The sequence below is a fragment of the Diceros bicornis genome, chromosome 7 (genome assembly GCF_020826845.1).
Source record: "Diceros bicornis minor isolate mBicDic1 chromosome 7, mDicBic1.mat.cur, whole genome shotgun sequence".
NCBI classification, from domain to species: Eukaryota; Metazoa; Chordata; class Mammalia; order Perissodactyla; family Rhinocerotidae; genus Diceros; species Diceros bicornis.
The window spans coordinates 39,459,406-39,475,717 of NC_080746.1; the positions used below are offsets into that span (position 1 = coordinate 39,459,406).

The following is a 16,312-nucleotide window of genomic DNA, read 5'->3' on the forward strand; positions in this document are numbered from 1 at the left end:
AAAACTTCCATGGCAGAAAACTCCACTACCCAAGAAGTGGGCACATGGCTACTTATCTCCTTTGATTCTTTAATCCTATCAGAAGAGTTTCTTGCTTTGAAGAGTTTCCTTGCAAAACAAAGCCTCCCACATTCTTAATAAATGGCAGGAAACGCAACCTAGGAAGCCCTTAGGCAGGTCTGAAGTCTGGTCACTAAAGAGGCTTGGAGAAACTAGCATCTAGTGCATTGTTCACCTTGTTCCTGGAACCATCAGGACTCGGTGATCCACCTCAGTAATGCAACTGTGGCAGGGCTGAAGCTCACACGGAAACAAGTGGAATTTATCTCTGTGGCTGACCAGGGAGCCGCCCTGGAGCAGGCAGACCCAGTCTTTGCAGTATGCCCCCACACATTCCAACTCACCCCCGAGGGCGCCTGCCTGCCTGCTCCCTTTGCAATAATGAGGCTTAAGCAGAAATCAAGTGCTTTAGAGAAACAGCCCTTGACGCCCCCCAGAGTTTTATTTCTGAAGTGGGAGCGGGCTGGGGGTGGGGGAGCAGCCGCGAAGCTTGCAGAGCGGGAGCGCGTCACTGTCGCCGCCACACGCTGCGCTGCCCAATAGGCAGAGGCGGTCGCTCGCAGCCCGGGGGGAGCAGAGACATAAAAGTGCGGACACCAGCCCGGAGCGCGCCGATCGAGGGCTGCAGGCAGGCGGCGAGCGGGCGCCGGGCCAGGGGCTGGGAGGCCCAGGGCTCCCTCCCCGGACAGCCCCGCGCGCTCCTCTCCTCGCGCCCGACTGCGCGCGGCCCGGCGGGGACGTCCGGACTGCACAGTCCCGGGCGCAGTGGCTCTGCAAAATGGTCCTTCACTTCGTGCTGCTCTTCCTCCTCCCGTTGGTGCGAGCCACCGAGCGCCCCGAGGGCAGGGCGGATGAGCAGGTCCTGGAGGCGGCTGTGGCCGTGCCCAACACCTCGCACTTCTTCTCCTGGAACAACTACACCTTCTCCGACTGGCAGAACTTTGTGGGCCGGAGGCGCTACGGGGCCGAGTCCCAGAACCCCACGGTGAAAGCCCTGCTCATCGTGGCTTACTCCTTCATCATCATCTTCTCGCTCTTTGGCAACGTCCTGGTCTGTCATGTCATCTTCAAGAACCAGCGAATGCACTCGGCCACCAGCCTCTTCATCGTCAACCTGGCGGTGGCCGACATAATGATCACTCTCCTCAACACCCCCTTCACTTTGGTAAGGCCGGAGGGAGGGCTGGCTCCCGCCTCTGCCTCTCTCAGCCTCGCTCACAGCTTCTTCTCATCTCAGTTCTCTCCCCTCTCTCAGTCATCTCTCTCTGCACTCGGATTTCTCTTCCTCCTTATTTCTGTCTGTCTCTGTCTCCCTCTTCTGCCTGTCTTCATCTTTCTTAGTCTTTTTTCTCTCTTGCCCTCTCAGCTCTAGTTTCTCATCTCTCAACTCTCTTCTCTGTTTTTCTGTCTCAGACTTTTTCTGTTAGTCTCTGTCTTTCTGTCATTCTGTTTGTCTTTCTGTCTACCTGTCTGTCTGTCGTCTGTCTCTCTCTCGGAAGTCTTTCTCTCTCTCCTCTGTCGCTATCTCTCTGTGTCTTCATCTTTTTTCCTTTCTGTGACTCTGTGTCTCTCTCTCCCTCTCTCTCTCCCTCCCTCCCTCCCTCAGTCCCTCTCTCTCTCTCTCTCTCTGAAGTCTTTCTCTCCTCTGTTGCTCTCTTTCTGTGTCTTCATCTTTTTTCCTCTGTGACTCTGTCTGTCTGTGTCTCTGTCTGCCTCGTCTCTCTCCTCCTCTGTCCCTCTGACTCTTTCTTGTCCATCTCTCTGTGGTTTTGTTTGTTCTCTCACTCTCTCTCATCACCTTCTAAGCCGGAGCTTCTGTAGCTGGTGGCGTTGGGATCAGTGATTGTGTCTGCAACCAGCTGTGAACAAGTGACCATTTTCTGTTTAATGTACTGAGCATGGGCCTGTCTGATAATCAAGCATTAAATTGAAGTCTCTTGAAATGTTGCAGAGATTATTAGGTCACACCCCCCCCCCCCCCCCCCCCCGTCCCCTGAAGTACAGCCTATTAAATGCCACCCCCCCCTGCCATGGGAGGCTGTTTTGTGCCGCAGCTGAAATACCAAACAATTGCTAATTGTTAATGGAAGCTTAAGTGCATTTTCCTAGACCACTTATTTAAATTGCATTTCTCTTCTGTGGTTTGACAATGAGGCTGTGTATGAGGTCTGTGCTGGGGAAGAGATGAGGGTGAGGTGGGCTTGGGCCCCAGGGGCAGGCGATGAGCCTCCTCCCCAAGCCCTGGCTGCCCAGCATTAGTGGTGTCATTTCTGTCCCTCTGTGACTTGGGAGTGTGGTGCTCATAGATGATTTGGGACTGTGAGGGCTATGACTGAGCCATCATAATGACAGTTATACCTTATGTTTCTGTAGCGTGAGTTACATTTTTTCAATGTATGGAATAGCCTTATTGTTATTTCAGTTATTACCAAAGCAGCGTCTGTTTGTCTCTCTCTCTCTGTGTCTCTCTCTTTCTCTGTCTCTCTTTCGCACACACACTCAGCCAGAAATAAGAGACAAGCAAAAAAGAACAGGGCAAACCCCCACAAGTCCATTCACTTGTGTGAACGTCCTTCCAAACCTTCTGTTTTAAAAATACATTCTCTCTCTTGTCCTCACTTATGAGAACATTACTCACATTTTGCAGATGAGGAAACTAAGGCACAGAGGTTCAATCCCTTGTCCAAGGTCACTTGGCTAGTAATTGGCAGAGCCAGGATGAGAATTACTTCCCCAGACTGAAGTCCAGAGGTATGTCCACTAAGCCGTCCAAGCGAGAGGGAGTGGGGGCACTCTTGGACCATGCTAAGCTTCCATTACTCCAAACTGGACTTTTCCTGCTCTCTCTCTAGCCTATGTTTAACTGATTCTTGGCCACTCGGGATCCTCTGGGTACTAGCCAAGGACACAGGGACTTCCAAATACCCCCTGTATTCCCTATACCCCTGCCTATACCCCTGCCTCCTGCTGCCTTGAAGTGCAAGAGAGTGCATCTTTGGCTCTCCTTGGCTTCCCCCTTGGTTTCTGACCTGACAGTCTGCAATGTTGGGGTTGGGCTGGGCCACCCACGATGGGTCCTGGAGGGCCCCAGGGCATGGCCCTTGTGCTGCTGCCCAGAGCAGGATGCACAATTAGATCTGCAGCAGACACAAGGGGTGTGTGGAGATAGGCCATGGACCCCTTGCCAGGCTGCAGTGAGAGCTGACAACTCCTGCCCCAGAGAATCTCCTGTGAGAGAGGGGATGTCAAGGTCCTGAGAACCTAGCACCCCTTCCAAGATGATCCAAAGCAGCTTGGCCTTGAACCTGACCCACGTAACTGCCCCAATCCAAACTCCTGTCAGAGCTTACAAGGTGCTGGCGACCAGGGAGAGTGAAAGGGTTGCGGAGGGTGGGGGCTGTCTTCCAAGCCTTCAGCCAAGCTTCCCGACTGGGAAAGGAGTCCTGCATCCGGGCTGGCTGGTGACAGTATCCTTCTTCCCTGGTCTCCCTTCCTGTCTGCTTTACACACAACAATCAGCCCAAAGTCCAGCTCTGGTCATTGAGAGAAAAGCGATTACTTACAATTCCCATAGCAGAGACATACACAGAGTGTGGTGGAGGAGGAGTCATTCATTCTGACCTGCCAGAGTTCCACGAGAGGGTCAAAGGAGACTGCACAAAAAACATGACATTTCAAAGGGGCCTGGATGAGTAGGAATTTCCCAGGTCAAGATGAACACTCGATGCAGACAGAAGGACCTGGGAAAACAAAGGCAGGGTGTCAAAATTCAGGACGTATTGGGAGAACGTTGGGTGGCAAAATTTAGCTGGAGCAGCAGAGGCAGGAAGCACAGTTAGGGAGCGGGCAGGGGAGGGAGAAGCCGAGGTGGGCCAGAAAGGAAGGCTGGGGCCAGGTTGTGAACGGGCCTGGATACTCCTAAGGCACTTGGCTCTGTCCTGAGGGTCATGATGATTCTAAGCAGAAAGGTGACAACAACCTGATTTGGCGTTAAGAAAAATACTGTCAGCACTGTGAAGGCTGAATTACAAATGGACAAGACTGGAGGACGAGGAAAACTTTTAGGAGGCTGTAGTGGTCCAGGTGTGAGATGGTGGAAGACTCCACTAGGGCCATGGCCTTGGGACTGAAGAGGAGGAAATGGATTTGAAAACCATTTAGAGATAGCGCTGGTTGGCTTTGGTAATTCATTGAATGTGGGAGATGAGAAGTAGGAATAGCTGAAGATTTCTAGCTCTATAATGTTACCAGACATTACTCTATAATGTTAACTGGACTGCGCAAAAGCCTCGTATGGCTCCTGCCTGCCTACCCCATAGAGAGTCAAGTCCATTGTCTGCTGTCCTAGTTTCATGGTCTGGCAGACTTGTCCCTCATGATTCTCTTCCACACACTCCAGCCAAACCATTCCACTCCTTATTCCCCAAACAGGTCCTGGGATTTCTGACCGAGTGCCAAGCTTTTTGTTATCTCCACCTGTACAAATCCTACCTGTTCTCTAAAGCTCATCTCAAATGTTTCATGTGTTATAATAATGGCAGTTAGTAGTGTTAAGTACTTGCTTTGTAATAGGCATTGTTGTACCTACTGCACATATGTTATCTCTCATTCGATTTTCATAACAACCACGTGAACAGGGTTGGCTCCATTTTACAGATGAGGAAAGTGAGGCTTATAGAGCCTAAGTGCCTTACCCAAGGTGACAGCTGTAAGTGGCAAATACTCTGATGTGAACCACTACATGATACTCTTTCTGTAGGGCTGCCTGCTGTTTCTTTTTCTGTCATCTCTCTCTCTGCCTAAGCTCACACCCACCCCACTTGGTGGCCTCAGTGCCCTTCATTTGGGCCTTCTGTAGGGCATCGAATACTTCCTGTCTTGCATACCTGAGTCCTCCTCTGCCTGGACTGGAAGCTCCTTGATCAGAATCGATGTTCAATCTCTCTCCGACTTGGGACATTACTCACAGGAGCTGCTCAAGCACTGAGTGAGCAAATAGCCACGGATGATGTGGGATGAGGCCTAGGCCTGCTTCTAGGGTCCCACACTGTCCTGGGAGATTGTCTTCTCTCCCTACCCTGCCACCCTGCCCCACCCACACCTTTCCAGGCCCCTGGGTCTCCTTCCCAAATGATGTGTTGCAAGGCCTGCTCAGCCAGCATTCAAGAGCACAGCCCACATGTTATGTTGTGAATTTTCAGATGTGTCTCCCCCATTAGTCTGAACTCATATGGGACAAGAATGAATTTTATTATTACCATAAAAATAGCTACTATTTATTTCAAATAATATCTTTCTGGCAATCTGCCAGACATTGTGCTCCTCCCTTAGAGACTTGTAGAAAACTTAATCCTTACAATAAGCCTAAAAGGTAGAGATTTTTAAGCCTTTTTTTGCAAATGAGGAAACTGAGGTTCAGAGAGGTTACGTACCTTGTCCAATGTCACACAGCTAGAAACTATTAGAGCTGGGAAGTCCAACTGCAAAGCCCACATCCTTCCCACACCCTCCTGGCACCTAACAGAGCCTGGCCCCAGCATCATGATTAGGATTTGTTGAACTGAATGACCGAGAATGAGTCCTGCTGGAGAAAATCAGGTGTGACCACAATTCAGCAGTGTAGAGTGGAAGAAGGGAGGAGCTGGAAGAGGCCTCTTGAGGGACGCTAGTGGGAGGCCACAGTGGGTAGGTGTCGGAGTCAAAGCCCGTCTGTCTCCTGACCTCTGTGGGCTCGTCTCCAGGTCCGCTTTGTGAACAGCACGTGGGTCTTCGGGAAAGGCATGTGCCACATCAGCCGCTTCGCCCAGTACTGCTCGCTGCACGTCTCAGCGCTGACGCTGACGGCCATTGCCGTGGACCGCCACCAGGTGAGGCCACCTACCCCCAACACCCTGTCTTTTCCTCTCTGGCTTTGCTTTCCAGGGGGCTGCAGAAGCTCTCAAGACAATGTTTTAGCCCATTTTCCAATGAGGTTGTTTGTCTTCTCATTGGCCAATATGACCACTTAGATGAGGCATATTATACCCTTTGTGCTAGGTGCTGCAAAAAATTATTCGCAGTTTGTTGTTCTGACAAAGACTCACTGCCAGCATTTTGTGTCTCAAAAAGTAATGAGCTTGTTTTGGGAGCAGAAAAAGCAAACCTGGAAAATCACAGATGAAAAGAGAGTGGCAAATAATTGCAGGTCAGAGACAAGGCTCCAGACTGGGTGATGGATATTTCGTGGCCCAAGCTGTTGAGGAGGAAGACAAGCGAGGGTGTCCAGGCGGCAGGAGCAGGCAGCATGGAGGGGCAGGAAGGCCCCGCTCACTGTCCTGCTCCATTGGACGCACATGGGTGGCTATGGGGAAGGGAACCAAAGGGGACCTGAGGGAGCCCTTCCTGGAGGAGGACCGTTGCATGGCAGGCACCTTGTGCGTGCTAGCTCAATGAACCCGTGTTGTATATATACTTCTATGCTGAGTCAAGGGATGGAAGGTCAGAAAAGTACATACGTAGCTTTCCCAAGATCACATGCCTGGTGAGTGATGAAGCTAGCATTAGGACCGAGGTCTGTCTGGCTCCAAGCCCATGCTCTGATCACTATACCACCTGCTCTGAGAAGACTCGAGGGCGCCTACAAGGCAAATGTCATAAGGACACCAGGACAAAGAGAGAGAGAATTTATTCTGAGTAGCTCCAAAAGGTGCAACAAAGACCAGGGATAGGAGGCTTCAAAGATGCAGATTCACAGATGCAGCTCAATGTGAAGAAGGATTTCCTAATAGACAGTCGGAAGGGGGACAAGGCTGCCTGGAGAGGTAATGAGTTACATGTCACCAGCCATATTTAAGCAAGGTCTGGATGATCACTTGATAGGGATGTTCTAGAGAAGATTGATGCATCTGGTAGGGAATTGACTTGGCAAACTTTGAGATCACTTTATCCCTGAAATGCCATCATTTTAGCATTTATATTACAGATGCTTTGGTGCAAAGTGTGAAAAGTTTGCATACAAATGATTCTTGCCTTTTCTTAACCTTCTCCCCTAATTCAACAAGAGGGACTCTGGATTACCTTTTCCTGGCCTATGCTTACCTCCGTTTAAGACAGCTAACTGAGAGTTGACCCTTGGGCCAAGGGTGGGTCTGAGGAAGAGGGGCTAAGTCTTGCCCACATATGTCACAGCGTTACTGTGACATATACCCAAATGTGGGGCCCTGTCCCAAAGCTGGCAGAGTCTTTGAGTGGTGTTTGGGGCCTCTGACCCAGGCTTCCACTTCCTTCACCAACCTGAACAATGAAGGAGTATTAGGGGCAAAGATGGCCAAGTCCAGAATGGAGATGTGCTGGGCAGCTTCTAAAGCTTAGTCACTTCTTCCTGTAAAACCATGAAAAAATGGGGAGAAAAATTTAGGAGGAAAAAAACCAGTCCTTAGGACACAGCCAACATGTCCAATGTGTCCTGGGATGGCATCCTGAGGCAGTGGCAGCTCTTTATGACCTCTCTCCCTGACCCTGGACTCACCTGTCCCAAAATGCCTTTTCCAAGAAATAGCGATTCTAATCTTAAAATGAGGATGCTGTTAAATTTCCAAGTCTTTATTTAAACTTTTTTGGAGAATTGATTGGCATACACATACAGTAGCAATTCCAAGATGCTTTTCAGCCAGAAGCCTATAACACTGGCTTTATTACAGGCGTGGGAAAGCTGGGCCCCATTGCAATTTTAGAAGCGGCTTTCATAAACAGTGTTGTGAACCCCCATGACAGCTTCCCATGGTAAGTGGTGAGTCTCCTCTCCATGTTTGTCTCACCCTCTCGGAGCCCTTCATAACTTAAGGAGTCTAGAATCTTGGGGAGATGAGATTAGATCCTGCCCGAGGTGGAGGCTGACCATGGCTTGTTCCTCTGCCAGCCTTGCTGTGGGTGTCATGCAAGCAGACCCCCTCCTACTCCTCTCCTCCCGGCTTCTTACTGCACCGTGGTTCTGCCATGAATGACCTGCAAGAGGCATTTGAACTGCCTGGAGCTCTGAGTCCAGACGACACCCTCTTTCTGCTCCTGGAGGTGGGCTGTGGGGTGGGGCATGGCTGGAACCCCCCACCTGCCTGGTGCAGCTCAGGGCTCAATAATGAGTGTAAGGGGTGCTCAACTTTATAAATAGGACCTACCTGCTTAATTGTGACAAGTGAGCTGTGTCGTCTGGATTTCTCATTTGTTTCAAACTTCTTCAGCCAATGATACACAGTTTGCTTGTTTTCCAGGTCATTATGCATCCGTTAAAACCCCGGATCTCCATCACAAAAGGTGTCATCTATATCGCAATCATCTGGACCATGGCTACGTTCTTTTCACTCCCACATGCCATCTGCCAGAAATTATTTACCTTCAAGTACAGGTGAGATTAACTAGGAGGGAGCAGCCTGGGGACTGGGAGGACCTTGACAGAGGGAAATCTGAGCCTCTCTGAATCTCAGAGTTACAGTACCTGCCATACAAAGCCGTTCTCTCTGCCTCTCTCCCAACCTGTTGTTTCCAGGCCTGTGCCTGTCCTCTGCATTTTTTCTGCTTTTTCTTGTCTTTTCTTCTCAACAGCTTTAGCTCCCTCCTTATTCTCTGTCCAGTTTGTCTGCAAGGTCAAGGCAATAGCGATCAGCTATTGTCACTGTCACTGGGGGCATGTAGTCACACAGACTGAGGCTCAAAATCACCCAGGCCTTATTTAACATGGCGATGTTTAAATTCTCTTGCACAACCTACAGACCAAACGTGTGTATCTGTGTGTCTGCAGCAGGATGCTCTGTCTCCTCCTCCTGCCCATTCAGGTTTCTTTGTCTTGTGCTCTCAGAATGAGAATTTCTTTCAAAGCACTCAGTTGTTTTTAAACACTTGTGTGTGCTACCAGTTCATTAAAGGTGCTCTCCCCGGCTAGACTGTAAGTTTGGGGAGAGCTGGGCGGTTTCTGATTTTGCTACCTTGGTGTCCCCAGCACCTAACTTACTGTCTCCACATACCAAGCCCTCAGCATGTATTTACTGAATGAATGAATGAGCTTAGAGTGATTTTTGTCAGTTCATAGTTGTTTTAGGTGAGGTTCCTTAGAAACAGACCTGAGATAAAAGAAAGTACCCGTACCCCTATTAAGGAAGTGCTCCCAGGATACTGGGTAAGGGAGTGAGGAGGCAGACAGAGAAACCAAGGCAGGAACGGTGAGGTTTCCGGGAAGCTGCAGCCTGCTCCACAGGGGGCTCTGGAGCAAACTGATTTTGTCTGTCTCTGGCAAGGGAGCTGGGCTTACATATTCCAGGCCTCCCTGGGAAAACGGATCTCTGGGCCACTTCTGGCTCTTGGTGGATCTGTGGGAAGTGTCTTCCGCAGCCCGAGGGTAGTCCTAGGCACCTAGAAGACCACAGTGCCAGCTGTCTCTTGCAGGGCGGCAAGAGTTGGGGGACTGGTGTCCAGACCAGTAAAAGGTGTCTGAGGGGATCTAGGGGGTGCTAACATGTCCTACAGTAGCCATGCGCTGCCCCACCTGAAACATCCACTTACCCACACTCCTGTGACTTCAGCGGGGTCCAGAGAGCAAGCTCTGAAGGCCGACGTCAACTCACTTACAAAGGCTCCCTCCCTGAGTTCTAGGATATTGGAAGGAAGCACATACCCGAACACCCCAGCATTCAGACTCCCCATCTGCCTTCAGACGTGGAGGGCTATTTTTTTTTCTGATAACAAAAGCAAAGAGAGTTCTCTTTCTTTCACTAGTGATGGCCACTAGCACATATAACAAGAGCCACAAGCCACATGGTGTGATGAGAAAACAGCCATTTGAGTTGCTGCCTAGGCATGTGACAGCATGACAAGCCTGCTCACACCCAGAGGAAGCAGCTGAGCTTAGGATTCCCGCCTTGCTTTTCCTGGGGCACCTTTTAAAATGACCACTCAGAGTTAAGCCCGTGAAAAGTTAGTGACTGCCGCCCCAACTACCTTATAAGTAATAGGTGCTTGTTACCCTGCTCTCTATCTCCTGCTCCCTCGTGACCTGGGACGGAGGACTGACCTTCCCTGGCTCATTGTGCCCCTATTCTGAGATCTGTAAGGAATAAATCTTGTGACTTTACCTCCTTTGTGTGAGTGTGTTGAAACTGCACCTTCAGTCGAAATGGCCCTGGGGTTTTTACTTCCCCAAAGTGGGAATTCTGACACTGAGGAAGCTACCTGCCCACCCCGTGTGGGTGGCTTATGCCTCCTCATTCAGCAGGTCATAATCTGCACATTCTTAACACACCAGCTCCAAGTTTTCAAACACACAAAGATATCCCTAAAAAGCTTGACGAGGACTGGGTACATTCCAAAGAAAATGAATACTTGTTATATGAGTGGCTGAAGTATGTTAGTTCAAGTGTAGCCGCTCACGTTGTCAAGACCCATCAATCCTCAGTTCTCCTATGGAATGAGAGTGAGTAGTACAATGGGGAATTCCAAGATTTCCTGAACGCACTGTGCTCCCAAAATGAGTTAATTCTAAGACCTGTGTTTCATTCATTCATTGAACAAATGTTGATTGGATCTCTATTATGGGCTAGGAACAATACAAGGTTAAGAAGACACGGAGAGATCTAGGTGTATTCCTTATCTCTATGGAACTCCCAGCCTAGGGGGGAAGCCAGAAATGTAATCGGATAATTAGGCTACAGCATGAAAAGTGCTCTGACAGACGGACGTACCAGGAGCCCAATGGAGAGAGAGGCCAGTGCTTCTTGGGATGAGGCCTTTTCACACTAATTGCACACCCTCCTTCTGTCTATCTGTCTGTCTGTCTCTCTTTCTTTATCTCTCTGTCTCTCTGTCTCTCCTGCCCCCAGTGAGGACATTGTCCGCTCTCTATGTCTGCCAGACTTCCCTGAGCCAGCCGACCTCTTCTGGAAGTACCTGGACTTGGCCACCTTCATCCTGCTTTACATCCTACCCCTCCTCATCATCTCTGTGGCCTACGCCCGTGTGGCCAAGAAGCTGTGGTTGTGCAACACAATCGGCGACGTGACTACGGAGCAGTACCTGGCCCTACGGCGCAAGAAGAAGAAGACCATCAAGATGCTCATGCTGGTGGTGGTCCTCTTTGCCCTCTGCTGGTTCCCCCTCAACTGCTACGTCCTCCTGCTGTCCAGCAAGGTCATCCGCACCAACAATGCCCTCTACTTCGCTTTCCACTGGTTTGCCATGAGCAGCACCTGCTACAACCCCTTCATCTACTGCTGGCTCAACGAAAACTTCAGGATCGAGCTGAAGGCATTACTGAGCATGTGCCAAAGGCCATCCAAGCCTCAGGAGGAACGGCCACCCTCCCCAGTCCCTTCCTTCAGGGTGGCTTGGACAGAGAAGAGCAATGGCCGGAGGGCTCCACTAGCCAACAACCTCCTGCCCTCCTCCCAACTCCAGTCCAGGAAGACAGACCTCTCATCCATGGAGCCCATCATGGCAACGAGTTAGAGGAGAGTAGGAAGAGGCAGGAGGAGGGCTGTGTCTCCAGCTGAGGTTAGGAAAGGGCCTAAGGCCAGAGCCTGTCCTCTCACACATGACCTTCACAGTGCTGGAAGTAAGTTTCTGCAGAAGCCATAGGACTCTTGAGTTTCTAGGAAACTCTTCCCAGTCTCCTAGCCCCATTGATGTGAAAACTAAAAGGCAACTAGCAATTCGACACATGTTCGTGAATTCCTGTCTAAGAAACACTTCAAGGCATATCATCGCGTGTTTCTGAGCCAGAGAACCCCCGACAACTTCAGCCCAGATCGGGGCTGAGTCAGTCAACTGTCTCTAGCTGTCAGGCAGCCACCTTACAACCCTTCCTGCCACTGAGCATCCATAAAGGACACCTGAGTCATGCTTTGGGCGTGGCTGACCCAGATGCACGGAGCTCTGCTTGATAAAGGTTCACTGGCCAGTGAAAGGTTAGCAAGCCAGAGCTGGCAGGGAGGTTCCCGTGCCTCGATTTCTGAAGTCATTGGACCACGATGAATCACAATACATGATACATGACAAGAAAGGACCAATTTGGATTCTTTAAAACAAAGAGGAATTACTAGGTTTCCTTAAAACAAAGAAAAATTATCATCAAAACCTTGGAAAATTCAGAAAAGCACAAAGAAGAAAATAAAAACCACCACTTTATCTCACCAATTTGTGATAAGTTCTGTTCACATGCTGTGAATTTATTTGCAACTTTTTCCTTTGTGTGTGTGTGCGTGTGTGTGTGCACATGTGTGTGAATGTGCTTTTCATTTCATTATGAATTGCACTTCTCCATTTAGAGATAAGCAAAAAACAGGGACATAGTGGAGAACTTCTGAGCCCCTCTCCAGAATAGTTGGAAGAGATAGGAGAGGAACCCAAGGAGAAGACAGTCACGGAGCCAACAGACTGCCTTCATCTTGTAGCCTGTGGTGGGAAGAGCCTGGCTGAAGCACTTCTCCTCAGATGGCACCCATCGTGATGAGCCGGGGATCAAAACTCATGCAGGAGGCATAATTCCTTCTCTCCTGCAATCTCACAGAACAAGAGGTAGTAAAACATTGCCCTGCTTTCACAGGAGATGAGGGAGCAGGCTTTCCAACATGCTGGAAATAATTGTGCTTGGACACCTCATCCTCCCAAGCTGTCTAGACAGGCCAGTCCTCTGTGTTGTCTGAATAATAAGGCTTCTTCACGCCAGTTCCCTAAAGATGATTCTGTCAACATCACTGTCAACTCTGGTGGCTCACATGTCATCTACAGAAACCTATGGCATTGTGATATTCCTTAAGTACTCCACTTGCCAGAGAAATCTCATTCCCAGAGACTGAGTGTTTTCATCACCTTCCATCTGGTCCTGAGTGACTCACTGTATCACCCAGAAGAGAGATGCATCAGGCAGAATGGAGCTTAATTCACCAGCCCTAAACAATTTTCACCATCACACTGCTTTTAGGTTCTTTCTAGCACCAGATAGATCCTGAAAGCAAAGCACAGATATGGAGCTGAGTGGAAAACTGAGGTGCGGGGAGAAGGGGCTTGTCCAAGGTTCACTTTGATCTCTTGGCTATTAACTGAACTTGTTCACAACATCTTCTTCCCTATAATGAACCATAGAGGTTCATTATACTATTCTATGTATGAGGGTGTTTGAAAATTTTCAGGATGCAAAGTTTAAAAAAATCATCTTCTGAACAGCAGGTGAAAAAGTGACTTTCGTGAGGCAGAGAGAGCATTCTAAGTCCATACGGATCCCCAGGTTGATTTTTCAGGCCAAATGGCTCCCATGTCTGTGCCTGTTGTCTCTGTGGTGTCGAGAAGTAGCTAATGGTTTCGTCTTATTGCTGTCATGGAAATTGTATGAACCAGAAAGAAAACAGGCAGCAGGAACACAGTAAGTTTGTCCTGTTCTAGAATCATGGGGAAAGCTTCACTTTGCTCCTCTCTGAGGGCATCTAGAAATACTGCCAAATCACAGAGAAGGCCTGGGGGAGGACCCACTGATGGCCATTAAGTCTAGGTCTCCTGTCAGGACCTTGTCTGCCCCCTTCCCGTTGTTCCCTGTGAGACTCAGAGCAAAAAGTGATTTGTATTTGTGAATGTGAAATTTGTGAAACTTGAGTCTTTGCAATGTGCTGTAATCAGTACCTTATTGTAAATTGCTCCAGTCTCAATAAAATATATTTTGGGTGTGTGGACTGTGCTTCTGAACTTGTGATTAGGCCACAGTTGGTAACCTTTAAAATGGGGATCTACACGGACTAGAGAGAGAGCATGGAGATCATGTGCTCACACCCCTGCACTTGACAGGTGAGGAAGTGCCAACACTGAGAGGGTGGACAGCTGGTTGAAAACCTCAGACTCTTGGTCTAGTGCTTCCTCTTGTGAGCTGGCTGTCAAGTCCCCTCTTTTGTGATTATGAGTCTGTGCTGAGCGTTTTAACCTGGGGCTCCATCTGTTCGTGGTGATTCAGGAGGAGGCGAAGCTGCCGCTCAAGCCTAGAGAGCAGCTCTCCCACTCGCAGTGTGTGTGGGGGTGCGCCTCTGCCAAGTCAGAGGGAGAAGGTCAAATACCGTATGATTTCCTTCATTAAGTAGTAGATAATAACAACAATAAACAAACACATAGGGACAGAGATTGGATTGGTGGTTACCAGAGGGGAAGGGGGGAGGGAGGAGGGTGAAAGGCATAATTCGGTACGTGTGTGTGGTGATGGGTTGTAATTAGTATTTTGGTGGTGAACTTGTATTCTATGCAGAAATAGAAGTACAATGATGTACACCTGAAATTTTTACAATGTTATAAACCAATGTTACTGCAATAAAAAAATTTTTTAAAAAAAAGGATAGACATATAAATAAATGGAACAAAATAAAAAATCCAGAAATAGACCCATGTAAAAAAAAAAAGAAAGAAAAAATGAAAGGCGTAGGTGAAGGAGAGGGTAACTAAGACTTGCTGATGCCTCTTTTGTGAGCCGCTATGCTAAATGCTTCTGAGCTCCTGAGCTCATTCACCCTCACAACAATTCTCTGAGGTGGGCATTGTTATTTCTCCTTTGCAGGGGAGGAAACTGAGGCTCAGCTAAAGATCAAAATTGGGAAAATGGTACCTTTTTGGAGATTATGTTTGAGAGGCATATAGAAAAGAATCTTGGGCCGGCCCCGTGGCTTAGCGGTTAAGTGCGCGCGCTCCGCTGCTGGCGGCCCGGGTTTGGATCCCGGGCGCGCACCAACGCACCGCTTCTCCCGCCACGCTGAGGCCGCGTCCCACATACAGCAACTAGAAGGATGTGCAACTATGACGTACAACTATCTACTGGGGCTTTGGGGGGGAAAATAAATAACTACAAAAAAAAAAAAGAAAGGAATCTTAATTTGCTTTTAATCCAACGTTCTACAAATTTCCTTGACTGTGAGACACTTTTTTGGGTAGAAAACTATTAACTGTCTTAAAAACCAGTTCTTGAGTGACATGCTTTGGGAAATGCTTGACTAGGTGGGCCTCAAGGCCCCCTGCAGCTCCGTGGTCAATGAATCCATGGTTCTAGTACAGGCAGGATCTCACGCTGACTTGTGAGCTGAGTTCTGGTTAGAAGCATCTTCCAAACAAGCTCTAAGTGACTCCCAGATTGCTGGTGCCCTGCTTGACTGACCATGGCAGGCTGCCAAGGCAAGCTGCTGTCTTATAGCCAGCTCGGGCCTGAGGGGCCGCAGATAGCACAGGCAGACCTCAGCTAAACTCGCACGGCTCCAAGCTGGTTGCTACCTGCCTCCAGGGCCTCTGTGCTGCTGTGCAAGCTACAGGCTATGGGGGAACAAGAGCCGTGCCAGACTGTCTGGGCCAGGGGCAAACCTGGGAAGACTGGGGGGTTTGGGAGCATCCACTGGGGAAACATGCTTGTCTTAGTGTGTCGCCTGAAGATGCTAGATGGTGCTGCTAATGCTGTAGGATCAGGTCTTCAGCATAAATTGCTTTGGCATCTCCCCCTACCATACACATACCCTTCTCTCTCATTTCAAGGAGTAGTTAGGGAAGGAACAAATAAGATACATGCAATGCTGGATGCATTTTGAAAAAAACCCCAGAAGTATTTCATGTGAGAAAGCCCTGGGGTTTAGCTTCCTTTCTGAGAATAAGCTTTTTGCAACGTCTCTTGCTGAGAACAAGCTACTTGCTGCTTCATGAGGATGAAGTGCTTGATGTTAACATCCCCTCCTCTCCTCCTATTCCTAGTCTAGCAGGGACCCTGTCCTCAGACTGCTCATGAATTTCAAGGGCTCAGCTTAAATACAAAGAAAGCAAAGGAATCATAAATACAAGAGTCAGGATATTGGTTACCCAAATGGAGGAGAATGGGTATGGGATGGCATTTAGGGGGGGTGGGGACCATGTGGTTATAAATAATCATCAAGGTTCTAGTTTTGTTTTGGGCAGTGAGTTCACAGGTGCTTATTACGTGATTAAAAATAATCAGGCCGGCCCCGTGGCTTAGCGGTTAAGTGCGTGTGCTCCACCGCTGGCGGCCAGGGTTCGGATCCTGGGCGCGCACCGATGCACCACTTGTCCGGCTGTGCTGAGGCCGCGTCCCACTTACAGCAGCTAGAAGGATGTGCAGCTATGACATACAACTATCTACTAGGGCTTTGGGGGGAAAAATAAATAAATAAATAAAATTATAAAAAAAAAAAACTAATCAAATAACTAACCAAATAGCTAAAAGCAGGTGATACCTGGACCAACGTTAAGAGTGTGCCATAAACCA

General features: G+C 49.0%; 1 protein-coding gene across 1 annotated transcript; it reads left to right on the top strand.

The window, feature by feature from the left end:
* Window positions 1-726: 726 nt before the first annotated feature.
* Window positions 727-13,797, top strand: GPR83 (G protein-coupled receptor 83). The gene is made up of 4 exons (XM_058544518.1): window positions 727-1,225; window positions 5,802-5,927; window positions 8,307-8,440; window positions 10,905-13,797. Exons 1-4 carry the CDS (start codon window positions 839-841, stop codon window positions 11,527-11,529), a joined length of 1,272 nt encoding a protein of 423 aa, XP_058400501.1. The 5' UTR covers window positions 727-838; the 3' UTR covers window positions 11,530-13,797.
* The last annotated feature ends 2,515 nt before the right edge of the window (window positions 13,798-16,312 follow it).